Below are 26,054 nucleotides of genomic sequence, written 5' to 3'. Positions count from 1 at the left end.
CAGGTGCTGTTCCTGAGCTTCTGGCTCAAGGCTAGTGCTATACCATTTGACCACTTCTAGCTCCTAGCTCCACTTCCAGCTTCTTCTTCTTCTTTTTTTTTTTTTTTGCCAGTCCTGGGCCTTGGACTCAGGGCCTGAGCACTGTCCCTGGCTTCTTCCCGCTCAAGGCTAGCACTCCGCCACTTGAGCCACAGCGCCGCTTCTGGCCGTTTTCTGTATATGTGGTGCTGGGGAATTGAACCTAGGGCCTCGTGTATCCGAGGCAGGCACTCTTGCCACTAGGCTATATCCCCAGCCCCTTCTTTTTTTTTTAGTCTCATGGACTTTCCTGCCTAAGCTCCTTCAAACTGAGATCTTTAGATGTAGCTAGGATTACAGATATGCACCACGGGTGCCCGGCTTTCAGTGTTTACTTCTTAGTTAAGTTTTGCATTACAGTTTCTCAAAGTGAAGATGGATCTGATCTGCCATTTTCCTTTTCATTTGTTGATTAATCGATTGTTGGTTTTGGCAGTTGAACCAAGTTCAGTCAAGCAGATGCTCTACCACCAGTCTGCCATTTTCAGGGGATTATGCTGGGTTCTACATCAGGGCCTTAACCTAATAAATAAAATGTGTAGAGCATGCATTTTTAATATAATATAAATTTGCTTTTCCCTCTTTTCTCATTAAATTTATAAGCCTCATTCAAGGAAGCCTCTTAAACTTCCTACTTCTTTTGCAGGCTGTGTATGTTAAACTATGTTGTCCTCCAGTTTGAATTGCTGTGCCTTTGATGATATTTCCCTTTGAGGTGAGAGTTCTGAGGCTTTCAACTCAGCTGTGTGTGTGTGTGTGTGAGAGAGAGAGAGACAACAGAGAGAGAGAATGCTTGTCTGTACTGGGGCTTGAATTCAGGGTGTCATATTTTCACTAAGCTTTTGGTGCTCTACCACTTGAGCTACATCCCAGCTTCCAGCTTTTCCATGGTTAATTGGAGAGAAGGGTGTATTGGATTTATCTGCCCAGACAGGCTTCAAACCTTCATCCTCAGATCTTAGCCTCCTGAGTAGCAGCTAGGATTATAGGGGTGAGCCACTAGTGCCTGGCCCAATTCAGACTTCCTTCTTGGTGATGTCAGGTCTATCCTAGGCAAAATACTTGTTTTTGAATCAATCCCTTAATAAGTTAGTAAGGAAGTGGTTCTTCAGTCTTTAATTTGAGAAAAGGAAATGGCTTTTTCAGACTGTAATCTCAGCCAAGATGCTACATAAACTTTACAAAGAAATCTATACAAGTTGACTCTGATACTATCCTAGCTACTCAGTAGGCTGAGATCGAGGGTTGTGGTTCAAAGTTAGCGTGGGCAGGAAAGTCTGTGGGACTCTTATCTCCAGTTAACACCAGAAAACCAGAAGTGGTGCTATGGCTCAAGTGGTAGAGCTAAGGGACAGCACGTAGGCCCAGAGCTCAAGCCCTACTACCAACAAAACAAAACAAAAACAATAACAACAAAAAATGGTAGAGCAAGCACTAGCCTTGAGCAAAAAGAGTTCAGGGGCAGTGCCTAGGCCCTATGTTCAAGCCTCAGGACTGACCCAAAGGGGAAAGAAAAGCCATCCAGGGCAAATCCAAGAGATTGTTATTTCCAATTAATCACCAAAAAGCTGGAAGTAGAGGTATAGACAAGTGGTAGAGCACCAGCTGTGAGCACAGCTAAGCTGTAGTACCAGTACACACACATCAAGTGGGTTACAAACATAGTCTTGCTCTGCCTATTCATACCTCTACTGGTGTATGAAGTTGAACTCTGAAGGATCTAGGATATTTTTAAAAAAGCTATTTTACTTTATTCATTGCCTTGAGAGGAGCAAAGGGATGTTGAGAGTTGCTTGAAGAACTATTTACCTTCTGGTTACCCGCGGCTCCCCTCCCCCTCCGGCTCCCCTCCCCTCCCCCTCCCCTCTCCCTCCCCCTCCGATCTTAACTATTTGACCTGATTAAACAGTTTGGGAATAATAGCCAGACTCCTGCCCGCTAATGAAGACCCTGCTCTTCTATGGGGTTTAGTCGATTTCATCCATTGGAGCCTCTCTGTGCTCGGAGGTCGCCTGACTTCGCAGTAGCCTTCCAATTTTGTCAAGGGCTTGCTATTTAGATATTCACATTATCCCTAGCAGACCTGGATTCTCTGAATGCCTCGGGCCATGTCGGACCCTTCACTCGAACAAATTCTTTTCACCTTCTATCTAAATACTGAAAGGTGGCGCCCGAATACCTCGTGCCACTCCCGGATTCTGGCAGCGTTCAGTCCGGCTCTACAACTTCTGCCTAGTTACTTGCAGAGCCTTTCCAGAAGTTGCCTTAAATCTTCCCACCCTTCACCGAGCCAGGTACCACCTAGCTCTCTGGCTGGCGGGAGTCAGATCACTTCAGAGGTTTCGGTGAGGGAGAATCGGTGTGTGTGTGGGGGGGGGGGGAGGAGGAGCGAGAGCGCGCGCGCGCACACACCCACACACCCACACATACACCCACACACACAGACACAGGGTGTGGGGGGGGATCGCGCAGAGTGACCCTCGTGAATTACATAATGAAAGCCTTGGCTGCAGGAGAGAACGGGCCTGACATTGAGACATTCCCGGGGGAGGGAGTTGCTGTCCCGCAGTCTCCAGGAACAGGGGTGGCAGTTCCCAGAAACCCAGAGAAAAAGGTGGCCAGAGATAAAACACTTGGGGAACTAGAATACTAACCCCCCCCCCCCCCCCCCAGGACCCAAAGCATTAGTAAACAGCAGGGCTCGGACAGCCAGTTCTGGGGGAAAACGGCAGCCTTCCAACTTTTGCACTGGAACAAGAGGATTTACGGTTGGGGTGGGGGTGTGTGTGTTTAAAAAAAAAAAGCAACCAAAATGATGACATGCAAAGTAAAAAGCTAAATGAATGGAGTTCAATGATTTGTTGGCAATACGTTAATGTTTCTATCCAGGAGCGCAAACACTCTAGTTATTTGGAAAAGTAGGGACTCAAACCAAGCTTGAATACTCTTCAGTGGGTCCCCACTTGCCCCAATCGGAAAACCAGCTGCTAGAGAGGCACTGCCCCTTTAAGACCTGCTCGCTCTCGGCCTCTACAAAAGGGAGTGACCTCTGGGCTTTGACAGCTCCCCTAATAACTACCACCGCGCAGGCCCCACCCACCTGGCGACCAGCCGCGCCGATTGGTCGGCAGGCCGGTATCCCGTGCTCTGATTGGCCCGCCGCTTCCCCTGAGCGAACCTTTAGAACTCTGAGACAGACAATATTCTGTTACATTGTAGCAAAATGGCGACTGTCATTCACAACCCCCTGAAAGCGTAAGTAAGACTAAAAAATGTACATATTCCGCGTGGTTTCAATATGAAAAAAAAGGCGCCTTCTGCGTGCGGAGCGCTGCCAATGCACGGCGCTTGCAGGCGCTTCCAGCTACGGCGGGGCTTCTCTCTTTTCTTTCTGCTCGTACTTCTTCATCTTCTTTTTATTTTCCTCCCAGCGCGCAGAAATGTCAGGAGATGCAATTAACAAAAAGAAAATTGTTACATTTGTGTTGCGTTTAATTGGGGGAACCAGAAGGGGTGGGTGTGGGGGGTACCCGTAGGTGGTGAGCCAGGCTCGGCTGCGCTCCGTAGCTTGGTGGGTCGTGAGTACCTCGGGGACAGCACGGTCCCCGGAGTCCCCTGCCTACCGGGGAGACGAGTGCCGCGCCGGGGGGCGGCGGAGCCCGGACCGAGCGTGGGGCAGGGACCGCTGCGGTGCGCTTGGCGGAGCTCGGACCTCGGGAACCCGAGGCCCCCCGCCCGGCTCCACGTCCGCCGGGGTGAGCGGACAGCCCGCTGCGGCTCCGGAGTTTGCAGGGCGCTCTCCGCCTTCCGATCTCTCTCCGGGAGTTTGTGCAAAACCTTCCGGAGTTGGGAGGACTACAGGGGTGTGTGTGGAGGTGGGGGTGCAGCGGGTCCCCGGAGCCCGGGGGCCCAGGTGATTGCCCCGGGCGTTTCTGCTCAGTAGCTCGGGATCGTGAAAGCGCTCCGGGCGGTCGCCGGTGTGTCTGCGTTGTTCTCCCCCCCCCCCCCTTCTTTCTTTCGTTTTTTTTTTTTTTTTTGTAGGCGGACTGGCTGTAGTAAATTAACGACTCGGGTTAACTTGAGGTTGATTTGAAGGCCGGGAGGCTGCTGGTCTTAGGAATTGGTGCTCTCGCCGCCTCTGGGTGAAAAGCCGAGGCGGGTGGAGAGGCGATTTGGGGGCTCCGGGTCCGGGCGGGCAGCGTCTGCTCCCGGCTAGAGAGGCAGGTGCCTCTGGCCGCCTCGGGGAGACTTTGAGCGGACGCCCAGATCCCGGACGGAGGGGGCCGGGCTAGGGGAGGACTCGCGGGGGCCAGTCCGCGGGTCCCACAGCCTATTTCTGCCTGCCTGCCTTCCTCCTCCTTTTCATCCTGGCTTCCTTCCTTCCAGTCGGTGGAACTGTTCAAGCCGCCAAGTCCGCTTGTGATCGGGGAGGAGGTGGTGGTGGTGGTGGCCTTGGAAAACTAGTATTGCTGTAAAAAAAAAAAAAATGAAAAAGAAAAAGAAAAAGAAAGAAAGAGGGGGTGCTGGTGGCCGGGACGCCGGCCGAGGGTGGCTTCCTCCGGGCTCGGGGTCAGCGCCCCTTGGACCCAGGACTCCCCCGGCGGGAAGGGGGAGGTGCGGACCAGGGTTTTCTACCGAATTCCTCGCTGCGGGTGGCGGCTGTCCACCCAGGATCTACTAAGCCCGGGCTCGGGGAGTTGAAGCCCGGGTTCACAGTGGGGAGCAGCGGAGGGTGGTGGTGGTGGTGGTGTCGCGGGGATTCCTAAGGCAGAGGAACGCGCGGGGGAGAACCCCACGCGCTCCGCACCCGCTGCTCTGCCATCAGCGAGACCCCGGGGGCCGTGTCCCAGGTCGCGGAGTTCATTCCGGAGGACGCAGGGAGCCGCGGATGCTCGGATGATCCGAGGGGGGTCCTGGGCGGCAGTGCTGGCTCGCAGGCTCAGATACCCTGCCTGCGAACGCCGCGGCGTTTCAAACCCAGCACAGTTAATGCTTTCTGGCAGAAATAAATGGGCGTAACTTCACCTCCCCTGCGCTCCCGGGTCGCTCGCGCGGCCGTGGCCGTGGCCGTTGCTACGAGTTTTTCTACCCACCCCACAGTTGATGTGCGATTTCCCCCCTTCCCCATTTCCCAGCTACGATCACCTAGCTGAGCCGATGTGTGCCACCCTGGCAAACTGAAAGTTCACGTGCGTGCGGGGGTGCCGCGCGCTGGGTTCCCGCAACCCCCCTCCCCTCAAGCCGGCTTACGCAGGATCTCGGCGCTCAGGGGATCCCCAGCTTGCTCCACCCCTCCCTCCCTCCCTCCCCTCCCCCTCCCCCCCCCACTCCGGGTGCGTGTGTGGGCAGGTGGGTGGGGAGGACAGAGACGCGGGAAGAAAGTGGCCAAATCCAGGCTGGTTCGTGGAATTAGTTGTGGATGACATTCGTACTGGGTGTCATTAGGAACGTGTGCCACAGGAGGCATTTGTAATTCTCTACCGGCACACACAGCCCCGCACGCCCACCGAGCGTGCTTCCCGAGGGTGGGAGTTGGGTGGTCATTTATAATTAGCCATCCTGTTTGCCATCGCAGACTCTTTCCCTAGGGGCAGGGGGTTTGTAAACAATGCCCCCTTCCGCCAGGCTTTATTATTTTTTTATTTTCTGCGCCTCAGACATTTCTCTAATTTTTTGTTTAATTTTAAAACTCCGTAGGAAGGAACACACACGTTGCGATTGGTGGACACATCTGCCTTATTTATTTATTCATTTAAAGAAAAACTTGTTTAGTCGAACACCTTTTCTATTTCATTTGTGTTTAGAAGTTGCTGATCAGGAAACAAAACACACGTGAATAAATTATGCATGGGATAAATTAGAACAAAGCGCCGAGGAACCGGGAGCGGCCGGGCCGGCTTGCGGGGCGGGGAGTGAGGGGTTTGGAGAGCTATGTTTTTATGCTTATGTGTCCCTCTTGACAATGAAACGGCCGTGCCGGGACATTAGCATTTTCTCTGTGCGCTTTCTGGGTCTCTCCTCCTTCTTTAAAAAAAAAAAAAAAAGCCAACATCAAGAACGCCCCCTACAGAAACTGGTCACACAAAGATTTCCTCTGGGTCTGGGGATGAAGTAGAGGTTGTGTAAAATCAGATCAGGTTTCATCCAACACCTAAGTGGATGGACTATTTTTCATGATGCTAGTTTCTTCCATATGGGGCATCCAATAATTCCATTAGCCCAGTGGGGGCAAACTGGATGGTACAAGTGCAATCTCTTTGCTTTGGGGTCCTTCCTAAAGGCTCCAAGCTCCTGAAGAAGCCACATTACTCTTTCTTAGCAGTTCAGCTTTCTTCTTGGCTGTCTTTGATCTCCCCACAACTCCCTGTCTCTTTTTTCCTTGTTGTACCCTTCACCCCCTTCCTCTCTGAAGCTGGCAGCCTGGCTGGGCTCTCTGTTGTCGCCTTTAACATCTTATTACTGCCCAACAGGGTGTTAGAGGCAGAAACAGGAGCTGCCCGGACTGATCAGATCACAAAGGGGACACAGCAGGTGGCCCCACAAACCAGGCAGTCACATCTGGACAAATAGAATTTAAAAGCACCAAGGGACATGTCTGATGTGTAAATGTGCACGACCCATCATTTAATTTAGCAACTATATTGTCTCAGCAGAGATCTGTGAGTCATCTTCATTTTTTTAAAAAACATAAGCAATGAAAGGTATATAGCAAAATGAACACATATAGGTAACTTAAGTATGGATTTGGTAAACGTCTGTGTGTAAGTCGCCTGAGATTTTATATTTCAGTTGATTTCTGTATAACCAGGAAGCAATGCTTTTAATATAAATTCTCATTTGGTCTGCTTTAGCTAAATCACCTAAACCACCTTCCTCCGAATCTACTAACATCACTTATTCTTTCTGCAAGTTATCTACACTCTGGATTGTGTGTATTTAATGGGGAATGTCTGCCACCTTCTGCCAGACTTGATTATGCACATATGTAGCTATTATAACTGTCTGCTTATGAAAAAAGTAACTGTTATTATTTTTAACTAATTCCATGTAAACCACTAGAGCTTTACCTCAAGTTAATTATTTATAAAGAATGAAACAAAGCCAACTATTGGGTGATGCTTATGATGATGAACACACATATGCATAGTCGTGTCACACTTCACTTTTGAGTCCTTCGTGTGTTGCTCAAGTACTAGCTCACCTGCCTAGGTCAGGCCTGAGTTCAAACTCCACTACTGAAACAAACAAAATCCCATACAAACAAAAAACTGAAACAACCTTTTCTCTTGCTTGGATGCATGTGTTGGTATCCCAAGGACACCTTGGTTTACTTAGCCAAGGTCAAACAGGGGTCATTTATGTAGTTGGGCTGAAACTCTTCCTCTCTGTCTCCCTTCTCTGCCCTGCATCCCCTGGCATTCTAATCTAAAGTGGTTTGGGGGGCAGGTGAAGGGAGGAGCTGGACCTCACACTTGCTGTGGCCACCAGCTTAGTTGTGTTGACAGGAGAAGAAGGCCTGGAGCCACATTCCTGGGCTTAATCTCTTCTGGGCTGTTTCAGTGGAGGTGGGGGTGATGGGTAGGTACTAAGTGAAGAGCAGTGGGGTTGGGGCTTTTTGGACTTGCGACCTTTTATGGACATTAGTTCAGCGCTTCATGAAGAAGGACTCACACATTTGAGGCCGACAGATGCCTAAGAACCTCCTTTCCTATCTGTTTTTGGGTTGCCACTGGCCACAAGCCCTACCAAACTTCAGCAACATATTTTTTCACAAGTGTCTTGGGTTTCATGACATACCAATAAAAGAGATTGATTTCTGGCAGAACCCAGTTCGAGAGATGTTGTCACAGAGTAAGCCTCGGAGAAAAGCAGAGCGCCTGGGGGCCTTCGGAGATGAGACTTCCCCTGCGCCGGAACTGCGCAAACCCACCAAGGGGGCTGGAATTCAGCAGTCACTTGGTGGGAGACTTCACATTCTCTGGCTTGTTTAGAATCCTGCAGTTGGCTAGCATTTGGATGCACCTGGAATAAAAAACGATAGCATCTCAAGCTATTTGAGTGAGCTGTCTTCTCAGATCAAAGCAAAATTGAAAATGCCATTGTGGCTCATGGCTGTCATCCTAACTACTCATGAGGCTGAGACCTGAGGATCACAGTTCAGGCAGAAAAGTCCATGAGACTTTGATCTCCAAGTGACCACCAAAGAAAGCTAGAAGCAGAGTTTTGGGCTTAGGTGGTAGAGAGCTTCAGCCTTGAGTAAAAAAGCTCAGGGACTGTGCTCAGGTCCCGAGTTCAAGCCCCCAGTACCAGTGCGCACACGCACGTGCGTGCGTACACACACACACACACATCCATGGTCAGCATGTTTTGTTTTGGTTATGTACCAGAAAAAGAGAAAAAAAAAGGAAAGAGTCCAATATTTCAGTTTTCAAAGTGTAGCTATGCTGATTGTCATGGGGGTTGGAGGCTGGGTCGTAGAAGGTACCAGAATGCAGAGCTGTTTATTATTTCAACCTCTGCAAAGTAACTTTTGTGGTTTTTGAGTGTTTTGAAAGTCACTTGGAGATAGAAATGTAGCCAAATGTGGCAAACCTCTGGCCAAAAAATTCCCACAATCATTGACATATTTTTTTACCCAGCCACCATTTTCCATCAGGAGCCTTATGTAAGCAGGACCCTAGTTTAAAATAGTCTTTATATGTGAAGGTATTTAACTAGGAAAGATAAAAAGATTAGTCTGGGCATCAGAAAAGATGATGGCTGAACTACAAAAGAGATTGATATTGTGCTCCATTGCAAGTTCCCAAGTTTTCTAGTGTGTGAGTAACTGGTGGTTTTTGCGGATTTGTTTTTCTTATTGGTCCAGTTACTGGAGTTTCACAGTCTGTCAAACCATATGGATGAATGGAGCTAATGTCGTAAAACTGTCACCAGGGAAGGGTCTTGAAGCCTGTGATTTGCATTAGAGTTTTAAAGGCTGGGAGGTGTTAGTGGGGGAGGGAGGGAGGAAAAGAGTCTGAGTGTGGAGAATTTCTAGGTTGTGTGTTTGTAAATGGTAGTCATGTGTCTTGGAGGGTACTGGCAGAGTAAGAGAGGGAAGCTGAGATTCAGGGGCACCATGTGGGAGCAGGGAGGAGCAGGGGGATTAGGCTCAGAGCGCCTAATAGTGGGGTTCAAATAGCCCACAATGGGGCCGCACCCTTCCAGGCCTGGTGAACAATAATGACACATGTCTAATCTTCCTTTTGCCCTCTCCTCTCTCTCTCTGAAGTCAGGATGGTGGTCATCTCAGGTTGCTGTGAAATGAGGGGTGTTTAAATTGTTGTTATTCATCTTGAAAATCTGCTGTTTATGTTGTCTGTGATGGAAATCTCTACTAGCAGTTTCCTCCCAACTTTTACCTGCCATCCCTGTTGGCCCTGTCCCAAACTCTGTCTTTCTTCTGTGCACATTTCTTACCAGCAGGAGTCTTCAGAAGCCTTGGTGAAATCTTCAGAGTGATGGAAGAGAAAAGGTTGCAGGTGTGGGATCCAGCGGCTCCATCTCAGCCCGGAACTCCACCCACTGGCTCCATGATCCTGGAGGTGTAACTTCACTGAGCTCCCTATTCCTTGTCTTTCAGATGAGAATGGATGGGCCTTCAAGTTCCCTTCCAGTCAAAAATGTCCTGGTTCATACTGCTCTCAATTAGGATGAAGAAAACTAGTGGACAGGGTTCAGATTTATTTGTTTTCTTTTCTTTCTTTTTTTTTTTTTTTTTGTTGGTACTAAGGCTTGAGCTCAAGACCTTGCACTCTTGCTTAGTGTTTTTGCTCAAGGTCAATGCTCTGGGGCTCTACTACTTGAGCCATACCTCCACTTCTGGCTTTTTGCTGATTAATTAGGGATAAGAGTCTCTTGGATTTGTCAGCCCCAGATGGTTTTGAACCGTGATCCTCAGTAGTCAGTCTCCAGAGTAGCTAGGATTACAGGCGTGAGCCACTGGCACCAGGCTTAGTCTTGATTTTAAAGTGGGGGTACTCAGGGGATCATAAGACTAGGAATCCCTCCTGCAGTGCCATCTTTTCCTGCCCAGTTTGCCACATGGGGCTTCCATTTAGGGTTTAAACCTGGATGGAACTTCCTGTCCCTTCTCAAGGCCTGAGGCTGAGGACCAGGTGGTAGGATGTTTAGAATATGGGTTTTTCGCTGATCCTTCTTCACCCTTCTCATTAGCACTGCAACCATGGGCTGGGACGAGAGGGACCAGAAGATCACTTGGCTTATTTTGATGTTTAAAAGCATTCAGGTAATGCTTTTGGGTGTGAAAAACACTTGTATTTCTGAGAAAAAAATTTCCTCTTAATTTTTTTTTTCTAGGAGTTGGGCAGTAGCAGCTTAATGGCATGCTTGCCTAGCAGGAACATAGTTCTGGGCTTGATCCCAGCACAGCCAATGAGGGAGGGAGAGAGAGAGAGAGGAGAGAGAAGAGAGAAGAGAAAAGAGAGAGGAGAGAGACAGAGAGACAGAGAGAGAATATATCAAGTTTCCAGCCAGTCCTCTGGAGTTAGCCATAATCTCTTTGGCCTCCTCCTCTGCCAAGGCACCCCTCCCGGTTAACATGGAAATAAAGTGCTTCTTTTCCTTCCATTTGTGCAGAAGTAGGAATATGGGTCAGGGAGCTGAAGCTGCTGAACCTGTACTGATGTCTCACGGAGCGTCCTCTAGTGTAGCCTGTGTTACTGCTGAGGAAACACTCAGTGTGGGCGCCAGCAGTGTCTAGACGGAACCTCACAGCCTTGCCCCTTCATTGACATGCCTTAAAAACCATCCCAGATTGCAGTGGACATGGTGGCTTGCACCTGTAATCCTAGTTTCTCAGGAGGCTGAGATCTGAGGATCTAAGTTTGAAGCCAGCTCAGGCAGAAAAGTTCACGAGACTCTTACCTGCAATTAACCAGCAAAAAAGTGGAAGTGGAGATGTAGCTCAGCAGGTAGAACACTCACTTTGAGTGAAAAAAGTCATGCGAGAATGTGAGGCCTGAGTTCAAGCCCTAAAACTGACAAAGCTAAAACAAAACAGAATTTCCTGATTTTACAGAGGGATTATTATCAGGTTTTTCTTTGCTTAAAAGCTCTCTTGGCAATTTTCGACATACCTATAACAGGAAGAGGGGGTTGCAAAAAGCCACCAGTGAATGCATAGAAGCCAGTATGTAAGAAAGAGACTGAAACCAAAAGAAAAATCAAATAGTCACCTTGATCTCTAGCACGGAGAGACATACTGTTTTTCTCTTTTAAAAATTGTGCATGACTTAAAATGTGCCCCATGAAAATGGGCAATCCAGTGGCATTAAATACACGTGTACAGCTATCACCACTATCTTCTTCTAGAACCTTTTCAACACTCCAAATAGAAACTTTGGCTGTTCTCATTAAACAATCAGGTCCTGGCCTGGGCTGTATAGCTGCATGGTTGAGGGAGCATTTAGCATAGGCAAAGTCCTGGTTTCAATCTCCAGCACCAAAATCAAACAAACACTTCCCCATTCCCCACTCCCTGCGGCTAGCTCCTAGTAGGCACTATCTTGCTTTCAGCCTCTTCAAATTTGTCTGTTCCAAGTACTTCATGTAAGTGGAATCTTACACTTTTGTCCCTTTGTGTCTGGCTTATTTCATTTAGCATAATGTCTTCAGGGGTCATCTATGTGGCAGCATGTATCAGAACTCTGTTCCTTTTTATGGTCATGGTGTGTATATACCGCGTTTTTGTTTGGCCATTTATCTGGTAATGGACACTTGGGCCATTTCCACCTTTTGGCTAATGCAAATAAAGCTGCTATGAACATTTGTCCAAGAAGTTGCTTGAGTTCCTGTTTTTAATTCTTTGGGCAGATGCCTAGGTTCCTTTTATTTTTGGACTCTTTAAAATGTAGGTGCTATATTTCTAGATGGTGCAGGTGGCCCTTACTACCTTATAAAACTTAAAATAAGCCAAACACTGGTGGTTTATGGCTGTAATCCTAGCTGCTTCAGTGGCTGCTATGGGAGGATCTTGGTTTAAAGCCAGCTTGTGCAGAAAAGGACTTGAGATGCCATCTCTATAGTTAACCAGCAAAAAGCCAGGATGGAGGTGTGGGTCAAGTGATAGAATACCAACCCAACAAATTCAAATTGTGGTCTCACAATAGGAGAAAACAACATACAACGATATTCATGGTGTTACACACTTTAGCCACTTCACCAGATCTTCTATAGCCATGTTGTTGTTTTTGTTTTCTTTCCCCAGGGGGGAGTGGGATCCAGGAACCCAGATATTAACTTCTCCCATCCTCACCTTTTCCTTAGATCTTTCCATGAGCACAAAGGCTTCTTGAGGGGTTCAGGACTTGCACGGGGGAGATTCCAGGGGCATTCCTGGTAGCAGCTGCAAGGTGAGGCTTGGAATGAAGGTTCCCTACGCAGATGGAGATGTGTTGCCTGGCAACGGACAGGGTGGGAGCACCTGGGATGACTGACTGGACAGTCTCAGAGTCCAGAATGAGTGAGGGAGGCCTTTCTTTTTAAATAATGAGGGGCCAGAAACTTTTTCCTTCTCCTCTGCCCTGCCCCTTGGCTCTGCTTCCCCCAACCCTTCTCAAGGACCCAAAGATGAAATCATAAATGTAAACATCCTAGAAGTCAGAAACAACACATGTGAGGTGTTATTCAGAGAACTGAAAAGTTTCCAATAGCCAACTAGGGCCTTCTCAGAAATCAATGAAACCTAATCTATTAAGCATTATTTTTCAAGATGAAAGTGAGCACACAACGCAGTGCGTCTGGCCTTCATTGTTTCTCAGCAAACGCAAACCTTCCTCATCCTGCTCCAGAATTGCAGAGGGATCTCCCCACCGTCTGAGTTTCAAATAGGTGAGAGGATGAGCTCAGGGGAGGCCTTATTTCGTTTCTCCTGGCAGCCCTGAGCTGGGTGTACGCGCATGTCGAAGGTCAGCAGTGGTGAGGAGCTCTTTTCTGGGGGCTTAGTCCTAGCTACTCAGGAGGCTGAGATCTGAAGATGTAAGTTTGAAGCCAGCGCAAGCAGGAAAGTCTAAGAGACTCTTATCTCCAATTAACGTGCAAAAAGACAGAAGGGGAGGTGTGGCTCAAGAAAGAGCGAAATAAGCCAAGTGAGAGCTCAAGGCCCTGAGTGAGTTCTAACTCCAGTATTCACACACACACACACACACACACACACACACACACACACACACACGACAACAGAGAGCAAAGAGGTGAGTGGGAGCTAGAGCGTGGATCTGCTCATAAACACAGAGGCCAGTGGGGAAAATGTCATCTGTGCAGAGCAGTATCCTATGAACATTATCTTGGTGGGCCTTAGACCTTAGAGTCTGTCATCAAGTTTGATCCTAGTTGCCAGCCCTGGAAATGCTTCAGACTCAAATCTTGCTGCGAAGCGACTACCATCCTTTTGCTTTACAAAAGCAAATCAAGTCCAAAGTCATCTTTCCTCCCATGAATCCTCAACCAAGGTTTCTCCACACATCTTAGAGTTGAGCTCCATTAGAGCAGTCCCAACCCACTTAGGCCTCAAGACTCTCTGACTCTGTCCTGGCCAATCCAGCCGCTCAGAACCAAGCAGCAGAGTGGCCACTAGGATTTCTGTTTCCAGCAAGGTCTCGGCTCTGTCTCTTTCTCCTTCTAGTGGAGACAGTTGCTCTTTGGCAGGGCCAAATAAGTATTTGTGACCCAGAAGGCTGACTGTTCCCCTAGGCCTCTCTCAGGAAGCTACTGTCAGTGGGGAGGGAGGGGAGGAGGGGGTGGGAAGGCAATGAGCTGCTGGAGCTGGGGGAGGGCAGGGTGGATGGGGCAGTGGGAGTGGAGAGAATATATTCTCTCCTGCTAATTATTTTCCCCGAGGACTTAGCGAATGCAGAACCATCTATTATCGTGGGAGCGCTCTATGGTGGTTCTGCCTGTGATGAATGCTAAGTGGAAACAAGCAAGAAAAATTAACAGGCGGCTGCTTCTGTCCACCTAATTAAAATGCATATCCAAATGCATAATTCCTTATGTTCCCCCAATGCAACACTCCCCTTCCAATCCTGACGCTATGGAGGAGAAAAACCACTTTCCCCCAATCATTTCTCTTGATTGTGTTTCCATCAAGGAAGAACTCAGGCTTTCCTGAAGAACAGAGAGGCCTGCCCTTCGAACACATCTAAAATTACTGTCTTTCTGGATTTCCAATTGGGCCTCTAAATTCTGGGCTTTTTTAATTTGTTTAAAAAAAACCTCAAAAACTTTATTTGACTTCAGAAAGGAGGAAGCAAGAAAAAAAGGGAAAAAGAAGGAAGGAAGGAAGAAAGAAACAGAGAAAAAAAGAGTTTTTACCATTTTTGCTGACCATTCAATTTGTGTGAAAAGTCTGGCGTGCATGAAGGATGGGGATTTTGAAGCCTTTTTTTCTATCTCTGTTTTCCCTCAGTTTCTTTCCCTGTTTGGAGAGTTTTCTCCCAGCTCTTGACAAAAGACATAGACCAAACTTTTTTTTTTGGTGCCTGTCCTAGGGCTTGCACTCAGGGCCTGGGCACTGTCCTTTGAGTTTCTTTTTGCACAAAGCTAGGTTCTACCACTTGGGCCACAGCTTCACTACTGGCTTTTCAGGTAGTTTAGTGGAGATAAGAGTTGCACAGACTTTCCTGCCCCTGCCGGCTTCAAACTGCGATCCTCAGATCTCAGTCTCCAGAGTGATTAGGAGAGTAGCCAGGATTACAGACAGGAGTTATCAGTGTCCAGATTAGCCTGAGCTTTTGTTGAGAGATTTTAGAAGATAAAAGACTCATCTACTTTTGCAGATCAGGTAGAAAGAAGAAACGTGGAAGCCTCCGTTTTGAGGGATAATGTCAGAAGTGACAGCCCCATAAGACAATTGATGATATTTGGTACTCATCCTCTCTATTCTTTTGTTTAATTTTCCCTCTCTGAAGAACAACTTTATTTAGCCGTCATAAAGTATTTAATAAGACATGCAACTTAAGTCACTGTGTTCAAATCACCGTCACAGCTCTCTGTGTCGCAGACCCCCTTCCTAGCCCCGCCCCTGCCCTCCACAGCAGCCCCAGCTGTTGATTTATCAGAGCTGGCCGGCTCAGCAGTGCATGGAGATTGCTTTTAATTAACTCTCTTCATTTTTCCCAATCTTCAGGGAGCAGCAGCCATTTAATGATTTTAATATTTTATCTGGATTTATATCCACCTTATTTGTGGTTGTTTGACTTCTGCATTTGCTCTTCCTGCAGATTGAGATATTTATTGGCCCCTTCTCCTGGCCCTAAGACCTTTGCAGGGCAAGGATGGTGGATTTCCAACGTCTTCCTCCCGAGTTCCCCGCCGTCCCAGGGCTGGTCTGAATGATGGTTGGGATTGGAAAGTTTGTCTTAGGAAAGCCAGTCTCACTTCATTTTTGCTGCACGAGTTTCTGAGCTTTTCATTAACAGAAAGGAAAGAAGGAAGGGAGGAAGGTGAAAAAGGAAGGAAGAAAGAAAGAAAGAAGGAGAGAAAGGAAAAGAGAGAGGGGGGCTTTAGGAAAAGAGGCCTCTTTGGGTCTTTTAATTAATTAATTTGGTAGTACTGGGGTTGGGACTCAGGGCTTTGCACCTGAGCCATGCTTCCAGCTCTTCTTTAATGGCTTTAATTCTCATGCTAGGGCTTGAATTGAGGGCTTGGGCACTGTCTTTGTGCTTTTGTGCTCAAGGCTAGTGTTGTACTTCTTGAGCCACAACGCCACCTCCAGCTTACTTGGTAGTTAATTGGAGATAAGAGTCTCATAGACTTTCCTGCTGGTTTTGAACCACAATCCTCAGATCTCAGCCTCCTGAGTAGCTAGGATTACATGCGTGAGCCACCAGCGCCTGGATTTCTTTGCATTTTTTATGCTTGTGGGATCCAGAGATGTGCCTGCCCTGAAGAGTTGGCTAAAAACTGCTTCTGGAGTTCAGTCTGAGCTGTTTGACTTTGAGGGTTATCTTCCTGTCTACTCAGCCTTATATAGGGGAGTAGAATATATATATATATATATGTATATATTATATAGTAGAATATATATATATATATATATATATATATATATATATATATATATATATATTACGCCAGTACTAGGGCTTGAACTCAGGGTCTCATGTTCTTGCTTGGTTTTGGTTTTGCTTATACTGGTCATGCTGCCACTTGAGCCATTCCCCCAGTCCAGCTTTTGTTGCTGGTTAGTTGGAGGTAGGGTTTTATAGACACTTTTGCTTGGGGCCTTGATTCTTAGATCTTGGTTTCCTGAGTAGCTAGGATTACAGGAATGAGCCAGTAGCAATTGGATATTTTTAAAATTTTTATTTCTGCTGGTCCTGGGCCTTGAGCTTTTGTGTTCAAGATTAGTGCTCTACCACTTGAGCCATAGTGCCACTCAGGATTTTTGTGGTTCATTGGAGATAAGAGTCTCACAGACTTTCTTGCCCAGGCTGGCTTTGAACCACGATCCTCAGATCTCAGCCTCCTAAGTCACTAGAATTACAGGCATGACCTGGCATAAGTGGCTATTTTATTTTATGTATTTCTATATTTATTTGTGGAACTGAGGACCCACCTCAGGGCTTTGCATTTGCCATGTAAATGCTCTTCCATGGAGCTAGATCCTCAGCTCCTATTTTATTTTTTAATACCAGTCTGTCTCTCACTGTGTACTCCCAGGCTAGTATTCAAACTGATTAGGTGATCCTACTTGTCTTTGCCTCCCAAGTAGCTGGGACGATAGAAGTACCACCAGGCCTGGAACGGAGGGTGCTAGGTACTACATCAGGATGCTGGCTTTAGGGCAGAGCTGGTTAAGGGTGTAGCTAAGACTTGCTTCCATTGCCTGCTTGGCATCTGCTTAGCAACTACTTGGGAGAGTAATGGCTGGGATACTCTGAAAGGAGAAGTGAGGAGGTGCCTATTTCTTCTCTAGCTGAGCTGTTTTCTCCTTCAACCCTCAGTTTCCCTTCTCATGGCCACTTCTCAGTGGTGGACCAACAACCATTGGCACAGCTCCGAGTCCCATCCCTCACTGGGCTGCCAAGTCTTCTTGGATCCCAAGAACAGCACAGAGGCCTGGCCGACAGGCCTACCTAGGGGCTGTTTCTCAGAGCCAATGTGTTCTACACAATACCCTTTTGGCATTTTGATTTGGTGATAAGTCTTCAGGGTTAACTGTGCTAGGCAACTGCCAGCGAAGTTTTGCGCCTGATCTGGGGGATTGTAGTGAATGGCCCTGGGTGACTTGTATTCACATTTGGGGAGTTTAGTTTACAGTGTTGGCTCTGAGAAGGTCTTATTTCCTGTGTCCTAGGAAAAGAGGTACAGGGTTTTAAAGTCTAGGCTAGTTCTCGAGGAAGAGTCAGTATAGGCGGAAGTCTGTTTTGGTGATGGAAATGGTGAATTTCTTTCTACCTCCTTATCCTAGAGTGCTCCTCTCCTCCTTTTAGCTCTGCCAGTCCTGAAAACCTACATAACCTATCTATGTCAGGAACTCAGCTGTGTACAGGAAATGGTGAAGGGAAAAGCTGGCTTTGTGCTCAGGCTACTCTGTGCCATGGGGTATTTCTTCTTCCTTCCTTCCTTGGCACTCACAGACTCCTTCCAGACTCCTAGGAAAACGTCTGCGTATGGTGATGCATGCCTGTAGTCTTAGCTAGCTGCTCAGAAGGCAGAAGGGAAGAGGATCACAGTCCAAGACCAGGTAAAAGTGTACAAGTGCAAGACCCTAACTGAAAAGCAAACTAAAAGCCAAAGGACTAGGAATGTGACTTAGGTGGTGGAGCACTTGCTTAGCAAGGAGAAACAAACAAACAAATAACCAAACAAGCAAAAAGAAGCTTAGCAAAGTTGTAGATCCTCTCCCTAGAGGGGAAAAACACATCTAGATGCAAATGTCGGCTTGTGGTTGTGGGCAAGATTCACAGTCCCCAGGAGCCCATCTGTGGGTGCCTTCCAGATGCCCGGGCTCTCTGGTGAGAGCTTCAGATGAGAGGTGGGGATGAATTTGTCAGTCTGAAAGGATGCTTTGTATCCCTGCTCGAGGGAAGCACCACTCGTTTTGTTCTGGTCATGGTCACGTCACCCACCTGCATGTGGCTTCTGGAGACAGGCAGCTCAGCTGTCCTCCAGCTCCAGCCTGCCCCAGATGTCTTGGGTGCAGCCCTTGCTGACCCCCCAGGCTGTACTGACTATCCCTGTCCTGCCCGAACCTCCTCCCCCCGCCCCCCTCAGTCCTGCGCATGCTCTACTCCCATCCCAGGCACAGACATTCTTGTCTGTGGCTGATTACAGTGTAAGGCCCTGGAAGGCCAGGGCTGCCCATGCCTTTCTTTCTGGAGGCGCTAGGCTAGTAGATGTTTAATAAGTAAATGGGAACTTCCCAAGCGAATGATTTGCCTTTAGAATGGACATGTTTCTCACCCTCTGCCTTAATGGTGGCATTTGGAAGAGGCACCAGCACCTGGCTTTTTTTTTTTTTTAATGTTTAATGTAAAGAAGACCAGCAGAGGGCTGGGGATATGGCCTAGTGGCAAGAGTGCTTGCCTCGTATACATGAGGCCCTGGGTTCGATTCCTCAGCACCACATATACAGAAAATGGCCAGAAGTGGCGCTGTGGCTCAAGTGGCAGAGTGCTAGCCTTGAGCAAAAAAGAAGCCAGGGACAGTGCTCAGGCCCTGAGTTCATGGCCTAGGACTGGCCAAAAAACCAAAACAAACAAAAAAAAGAAGACCAGCAGATGTGAGTGCTTTAATGACTTATCCCAAGGTTGAAATCTAGTGAGAGTCTACTGTCTGCTCTATCAAACTTTGAGGGAGCTTCAGCCCAGTCACATGTTGGAGCCAACACTGTGCCACTTTTGAAACACATCCCAGTGCTTCTTGTTTTTATTATTTTTCAAATAGGATCTTACTTTTGCTTGAGTTGTCCTGGACTGCAGTCTTCCTAGTTATACTTCCCATATAGCTGGGATGATAAATCTACCACATTGTGCCTGGCTTTTAAAAGATTAATTTACTCGTGACAGTAGTGGGGTTTGAACTGAAGAGCTGCTTGCTTGCTCTATCATGCTGCCAGCTCTGCTTTTTGCTGGTTATTTTGCAGATAAAGCCTTGAAACCATTTTCTGTTCTGGCTGGCTCTGACATGAATTCCTCTGGTGTCAGCCTCCTGAGTAGCCGAGATAACAGGTGTGAGCCACCAGCACCCAGCTTTTTATTGCCTTAGATGAGGCATGGTGAACTTTTTGCCTTGGACTGGCCTTGAGCCTCAATTCTCCTGATCAGCTGGGATCATAGATGTGAATCCCTGTGCCCAGCTAGAAATGTATTCTTTGTAAGAATCCTTACTGTGTGCTTTGTACAGTATTGATGCCTAGATGGATAAGTAGCTCTTGGAGTCAGGGTCCCAACTGTGTCCAATGCAGATGGCTTCCTGGACAGTGAGACAAGGATTTCCTGCCAGTACCTTTACTTCTCATACGGGGAGCAGTTCTGATCTCTCCTGTGACCTCTCCTCTCTCTCTTTTGTGCTGGTCTGGGGGGCTTGAACTCAGGACCTGCACTCTGTCCCTGACCTTCTTTTTGTTCAAAGCTAGCACTCTACCACTTGAGCCACAGCTCTACTTTCAGCTTGTTTGGTTGTTTAATGGAGCTAAGAATCTGCCAGACTTTCCTGCCTGGGCTGGCTTCATACTGCAATCCTCAGATCTCAGCCTCCTAAGTAGCTAGGATGATAGGCAGGAGTCACCAGCTCCGGCTTATCCTGTGACTTCTGTATGTCTTTGTACTGCGTTAGTTCCCCTCCAGATCCTCCCTTGTGGCAGGCTGTTGGAAAGTAGGTGTCACTTTGGAAAGGCTTGGCTCACAGAGCCAAGAAGATGAAGATCTAAGGAGGAGATAGATAGTCAGATTTTAGTCAGTCCAGGAGATGATCAGCTAGCTCTCATTCAATATGGAAAGCCACAGGCGAGGCTGGTGATGATGCACAGAATATAGGCAGACACAGAACTGTGCAGACAATGTCTGCCGGGGCAGAAAGGTGGTAATGCACTGGTGCCTGTTCTTCTGGGTGTCTCTCCCCCAGTCCCAGTGCTTAGCCCTGCAGGACGGAGGGTGCACATCAGCGGGGCTGCCCACTTCCTGGTGCTTATTTCCTTTCTGGGCAGCCATCCCAGTATGACAGATACATAGACATATTCTGTCCTCATTTTTATCTAATTACACATGTCTCTGGGGGATGGCAAACAGGTCTGGACCATTCAATTTTAGGTCAGTCCTGCACAAGGTAGTAGCTGAGATGCACACTTATCTACAGAGTTCTAGGAAGTGTGGAAAGCGCCCATCATTTCTTGGCCCAGAGAACACCAGTGGGTGTTATTTGCCACCATGTGCTGGAGATCCAGAGATAGGGGAAGGATGGAGCCTGGCTGGTTTGTGAGTCTGAGTGTCAGGACTTTTCTGTTCTTGGAGAATAGGATGTGTGTGTGTGTGTGTGTGTGTGTGTGTGTGTGTGTGTGTGTGTGTACGTGCGTTGGTACTAGAGGTTGAACTCAGGTCCTGGGCACTGTCCCTGAGATTTTTTTTTCTTTTTCCAGTCCTAGGACTTGAACTCAGTGCCTGGGCGTTGTCTTGAGTCTCTTTGGGCTCAAGGCTAGTGCTCTACCACTTGAGCCACAGCACCACTTCCAGCTTTTTTGAATAGTTTGTTAGAGATAAGAATCTCACAGACTTTTCTGCCAGGGATGGCTTCAAACCAGGACTGTTAGATCTCAGCCTCCTGAGTCGCTAGGATTACAGGCCTGAGCCACCAGTGTCTGGCTTTCCCCCCCCCCCCCCCCCACTTTTCATTCAAGGATGGCACTCTACCACTTGAGCCATTGCCTCACTTCCAGCTTTTTGGTGGTCCATTGGAGATAAGAGTCTCACAGACTTTTTTGCCTGGACTGGCTTTGAACCACGATCCTCAGATCTCAGTCTCCTGAGTAAGTAGGACTACAAGTGTGAGCTAGTAATAGGACTCTTGTTTCATTATTTTATAGTCTGCCAAACAGAGAAGGCTCAATGTATTGGGCCTGTTCACTCATTCTTATCTGCCTGGGATGTGTTCAGTTTACAGGAAAATACAGAAGCAAAGAAATTCCAATAGCTAGGACAGTCTTCCATTATTGCCAAGGGTTGCCCCAAGTGCTTATCTGCTTTGTTTCCCAGATGAGCTGGTCTGGATAACATAAAACTCTAAAACGTCCCCATCCTCACAGGGACCCAGAGGCACGGCCTTGGGCAGCCTCCTGTCCCCGCATCAGCTCCTGTGAGCTCTACCTTAGCTTTCCAAATCCTCAGGCAGAAAAAACTTACGGTGAACTCTTACTTCTCTTTTCTGTGTTTTCTTTTAGTTTGTAGTCAAGTGTCCCCAAGGCCTCCGGAGTCCAGAATAAAGGAGTCATTATGTAATGTTTCATGTCAAGGTCAGCACCCCCAGCTCAGGTGGCCTCCTAACCCCTTGCCCCTCCCTCTCTCCTTCACCTCCAGCCTTCCCCCCGCCCCCCCCCCCCCCGCCCCTGCAGGGCCTGGGCGCCGTCCCTGAGCTTTTTTTTTTCTTTTTCTACTCAAGCCTAGTGCTCTACCACTTTGAGCCACAGCACCACTTCTGGTTTTCTGGTGGTCAACTGGAGATAAGAGTCTTCAAGGACTTTCCTAACCAGGCTGGCTTTGAACCATGATCCTCTGATCTCAGCCTCCTAAGTATCCAGAGGACAGGCACTAGCCACTGGCTCTCAGCTCCAGCTGCTGGAATTAAGTCCTTTGTGATGTGTGCTGGGTACTGGCCAGAGCGGTGGGGGAGGGGGCAATACACGGAGCTTGCACATGGTGTGAATAAAGCACAGTGCAGAGATGGAATCAAGGAGGAGCTCAGAAGCGCTGACCCCTGGAGCTCCAGGCCTGGTGGACCAGGAATGGGTTTCTTAGTTCTAATAGGACAGGGTGTGGCAGGTTTCTAAGACACCGCGCTTTCTCCTGGGCAGGCTGAGGTGATTTACCTGGAGGAATAAGCTCCTCCTCCCCCAACTACTCACCTGTACCCCCAGCCACTCCCTCCCACGAGAGCTAGTGTGCAGTGTGAGGCTGGTGTGCCCAAGTTCTTGGGGGGAAGGGGTGTCTGGGGCCCTACAGTTCTTGTGAGCTCAAGATTCTTTCATTCCAGGGAGCGGGTGGGTGGCAAGCCAGCTGTGGGGTGACTTGTGACTTGGGTGCAGGCTCAGGATCCAACTTTCATGACTGAAGGCAGGGATTCACAAGCTCTATGCCTCAGTTTCCATAACCGTCCAGCAGAAAAGAGATCTTCTGCCTTTGTAAAGGCTGTTAGAAGAATGGATGTTCCTAAAGCAACTTCGACGATGACTCTCCCTGACCCCTCCAAATCCTGTCCCCCAGTTAGGGGAGGGGGTGCAGGTGCAGAGGTGGTCTTTGTGGGTGGGCTTCCCAGGATGGCTGTCTGGGGGGGTGGTGGTGGCTGGCACCATGTTCAGCCCTGGCCCTCCCAAGCTGGCCAGTGTATGTGTGTGTGCGCGCGCGCTCGAACTTCCCAGGACCCACTTGTGGTGGCAGGCAGGGCCCTGTGCTTGACAAGTTGGCATTCCAGGCTCCCGATCTTCCCAACACCAGACCCCTGTGTTATTTTTAACCATCGGACATTTCTTTTTTGTCTTCTTCCTTCTTCCCATGTGGTGTAATTGATGAGCCTCGGTGGCTCAGTCAGGGAATCTCAACTTCAGCTTGTTTTCCATCCCGTGAATGGACATGTGTCTGATAACCACGTAGAAAGCCAGCCTGTTCTCAATCTTCCTGCCCGCCCCCCACGCCTCTGTGGCTGGGGGTGGGGTGGTGGTGGGGAGAGGGAGCTCAGAGATAACCCAGCCGCCTGGGTCTGCAGCTCCTGAGAGGATCTCTGCTGCTGGGGGCCTGCTCCCAGCCTCTAAGGGAGGGCATGGAGAAGGTGGGCACGCCTCCCACCCCGCCCTTTCTTTCTCTTGGCCCCTATGCAGCCCCCCCAGTTCCTAAGAGGTAAGTCGTTTTCTCATTGTCCTTTGGGGATGGGCTTATATGAGACCGTGTGAGATCTCGGGGTGACTGGTGACTGCCGGTCTGTGACAGTGAAGAATTCTCAGATCCTAGGCACCCCACCCCCCATCCCACCCCATCCAAGACTGCTTTGAGAAGCTCTGCTGTCTACACCTCACTTTTGTCTCTTCACCCACCTATGTCTGCAGACAGCTGGCTACTAGGCACGTACCCTCCATTAACTGGGCACGGACAATGTGCCACCTGCTATGGACCTGACACACCAAGCCAATATGAACTCTCCACTCATGGAGCTCATGGTTTACTTGGGGAGAAGACAGACGTGAGTCGCACAACCACAAATAGATAAATAAAAGTGGGGATATATGTTTATAAGCCCAGGAAGATACCAGAGAGAGTAATAGGGGAATTGTTTTGGTATAGTGTGTTGAAGGAAAGTGTCCTTGGACAAGAGATATGCCAGGCAGTGGGAATAGCATGTACAAGGGTCCTGTGGCCAGTTAGAGGACCGAAAACAAAGCCATGTGGCTGGAGCACTAGAGAAGGAGAGAAGCCTAGCTTGTGACCTGATAGGAGAGCTCAGGAAAGGCCAGAACATTCAGGGCCTGTAGGCCCTTTTAAAGGGTTGTGAACTTTATCCTCAAAGCAGTAAGCAGCTGTGGGAGAGTTTAAGTTAGGAAGTGACTCGGATCCAGCTCATGGTCTAAAAAATTACCTTGCAGCTACAGGGGAGATTTAGTAATGGAGCCTGGGAAGGTCAGGCTGAGTGAGTTCTGGGGAGGTGTTTCTGGGTTAAACGTAGAGAACGCAAACAAAAATAGAAGCACAACACAAAGGACAAAGCACTAGCGGGGAAGGCTTCCCTTTACCGGCTTCTCCGTGTCCTTCCAGCCCCAGTGACTTACCCTTCGTTCGCCAGCCTCGGACAGTTTTGCTGCTGGGAATTGCTTTGCTTTCTTCCCTCGCTGCCTTCCTGCTGCCTGCTCCCGTTGTTGCTTTGGGTTCTCACAATGTGGTTTCAGGATCCTACAGGAGGGGGCAGCTGAGCCTGAAACAAGTTGTCTTGGCTGGCTGGCCGGCCGGCCAGGCTGTGTCTTCTGATGCTAATGCCCGGATACTCAGAGCGCATGCTCCTTGGCAGTCCTGGGCCTCCAACAATGACACCCTCCATGTGGGGGCTCCCGGGTGCCAAGTGCTTTGAAGGCCTAGATAGTTTCCTTTGGGCTGCACAGTGGTATAATTGAGGGGCCCCGGACCTCAGCCCACTTGATCACCCTAATTGACAGTCACCAAGTGCCAGGGCTGGCTGGAGGAGGGAGCTCAATGCCAGATGTCCAACCCCAAGTACAGCCACTCTCCCCGTGGTGGGGTTTGCATTCAGGGATCAGCCTACCAACGGAGGGTGGAAAATACTGAGGAGTTCAAAATAAAAGGCAGTTCCTGAGCATGCGCAGACTTTTCTAAAACTGTCCTGAGATCATGCCATTGATGTTGAGCGTGGGATCATAAGGAAACTGGAGATGCTTTGAACCCCATGGAAGGGAATGGGGGTGGGGGGGGTTTGGTGTGGTGGCTCAAGTGGTAGAGTGCCAGCCTTGAGTGGAAAAAGCCAAACAAGAACGTGAGGTCCCGAGTTCAGGACCCAGTTTTGGCATAAACAAACAAAGCCTATGAGAGGATGCTGTGTTCTTTTACACACACAATTCCCTGGGTGTGGGTTGTAGCCACACGGGAGTGTGTGTGGGTAAACAATGTTGAATTTTTATACTTTCCAGATATAGATTTTGTGTGTGTGTGGGGCGGTGGGTGGGTTGTGGGGCTTGAACTTAGGGCCTGGGTGCTCTCCCTGAGCTCTTTTGTTCAAGGCTAGTGCGCTGCCACTTTGAGCACAGTGCCACTTCCCGTTTTTTGGTGGTTAATTGGAGATAAGAGTCTCAGGGACTTTCCTGATTGCGAGTCGCAATCCTCAGATCTCAGCTTCCTGAGTAGCTAGGATTACAGGTGTGAGCTACCAGCACCTCACTAGTTTTTTTTTTTTTTTTTTTTGCCAGTCCTGGGCCTTGAACTCAGGGCCTGAGCACTGTCCCTGGCTTCTTTTTGCTCAAGGCTAGCACTCTGCCACTTGAGTCACAGCGCCACTTCTGGCCATTTTCTATATATGTGGTGCTAGGGAATTGAACCCAGGGCCTCATGTATACGGGGCAAGCACTCTTGCCACTAGGCCATATCCCCAGCCCCTAGTTTTTTTTTTTTTTAAACACAAAAAGTTAGTACTTATTTTAGAGCCCCTGAGCTCCATCAGGAAAGTGGTGTTTAGTTAGCGCATCTAAGTGTTTATTGCTATTATTATAGCTTTTTATTATGGAAGATGTCAAATGCCCAGAAAATGTAGATCAAATAGTAGGAAGAGTCTCCACATACCCATTATCAAGTTTAATGAGTCAGAAGCTTGTAATAATTGTTCAGACTGCTTGAAGGAGTCTAGACTCTCCCCAACCCCCGTTCCTTTTTAGGTGCTGGGGATTAAACCTAGCATGCTAGCCTAGGCAAGTGCTGGAGCTATGCCTCCAGCCATCTTTAAAAAATGGTATTAAGAGTCTGAACTCAGGATCTTACACTTGCTTGACTGGTGGTACTCTACTACTTGAGCCATGCCTCCATCCTTGCTTTGTGCTGATTATTTTGGAGATAATGTCTTGAGAACTCTTGATCTCTCCTAGTCTAGCTTCCTCAATAATTGTGATTTCAGATGTGAGCCAATAGTGCCTAGCTTTTCCTTCCTTCCTTCCTTCCTTCCTTCCTTCCTTCCTTCCTTCCTTCCTTCTTTCCTTCCTTCCTTCCTTCCTTCCT

The 26,054-nt window shown here is 48.5% G+C and overlaps 1 protein-coding gene across 3 annotated transcripts in view; it reads left to right on the top strand.

The window, feature by feature from the left end:
- Positions 1 to 3,243: 3,243 nt before the first annotated feature.
- The window catches only part of Dpf3 (double PHD fingers 3), a 242,640-nt gene continuing 219,829 nt past the window's right edge, over positions 3,244 to 26,054 (top strand). For 2 of the 3 annotated variants that reach the window (XM_048362473.1, XM_048362475.1), the window contains exon 1: positions 3,247 to 3,333. In XM_048362473.1, the coding sequence (XP_048218430.1) occupies positions 3,302 to 3,333 (32 nt within the window). In that variant the 5' untranslated portion in view covers positions 3,247 to 3,301. Of the gene's footprint in view, positions 3,334 to 26,054 lie in introns of all 3 variants that reach the window. The other variant, XM_048362472.1, reaches the window with a different exon arrangement.

Source organism: Perognathus longimembris, chromosome 14, assembly GCF_023159225.1.
Source record: "Perognathus longimembris pacificus isolate PPM17 chromosome 14, ASM2315922v1, whole genome shotgun sequence".
NCBI lineage: Eukaryota > Metazoa > Chordata > Mammalia > Rodentia > Heteromyidae > Perognathus > Perognathus longimembris.
The sequence above is the reverse complement of the archived record's forward strand: the minus strand, read 5'-3'. Positions and strand labels throughout refer to the sequence as shown.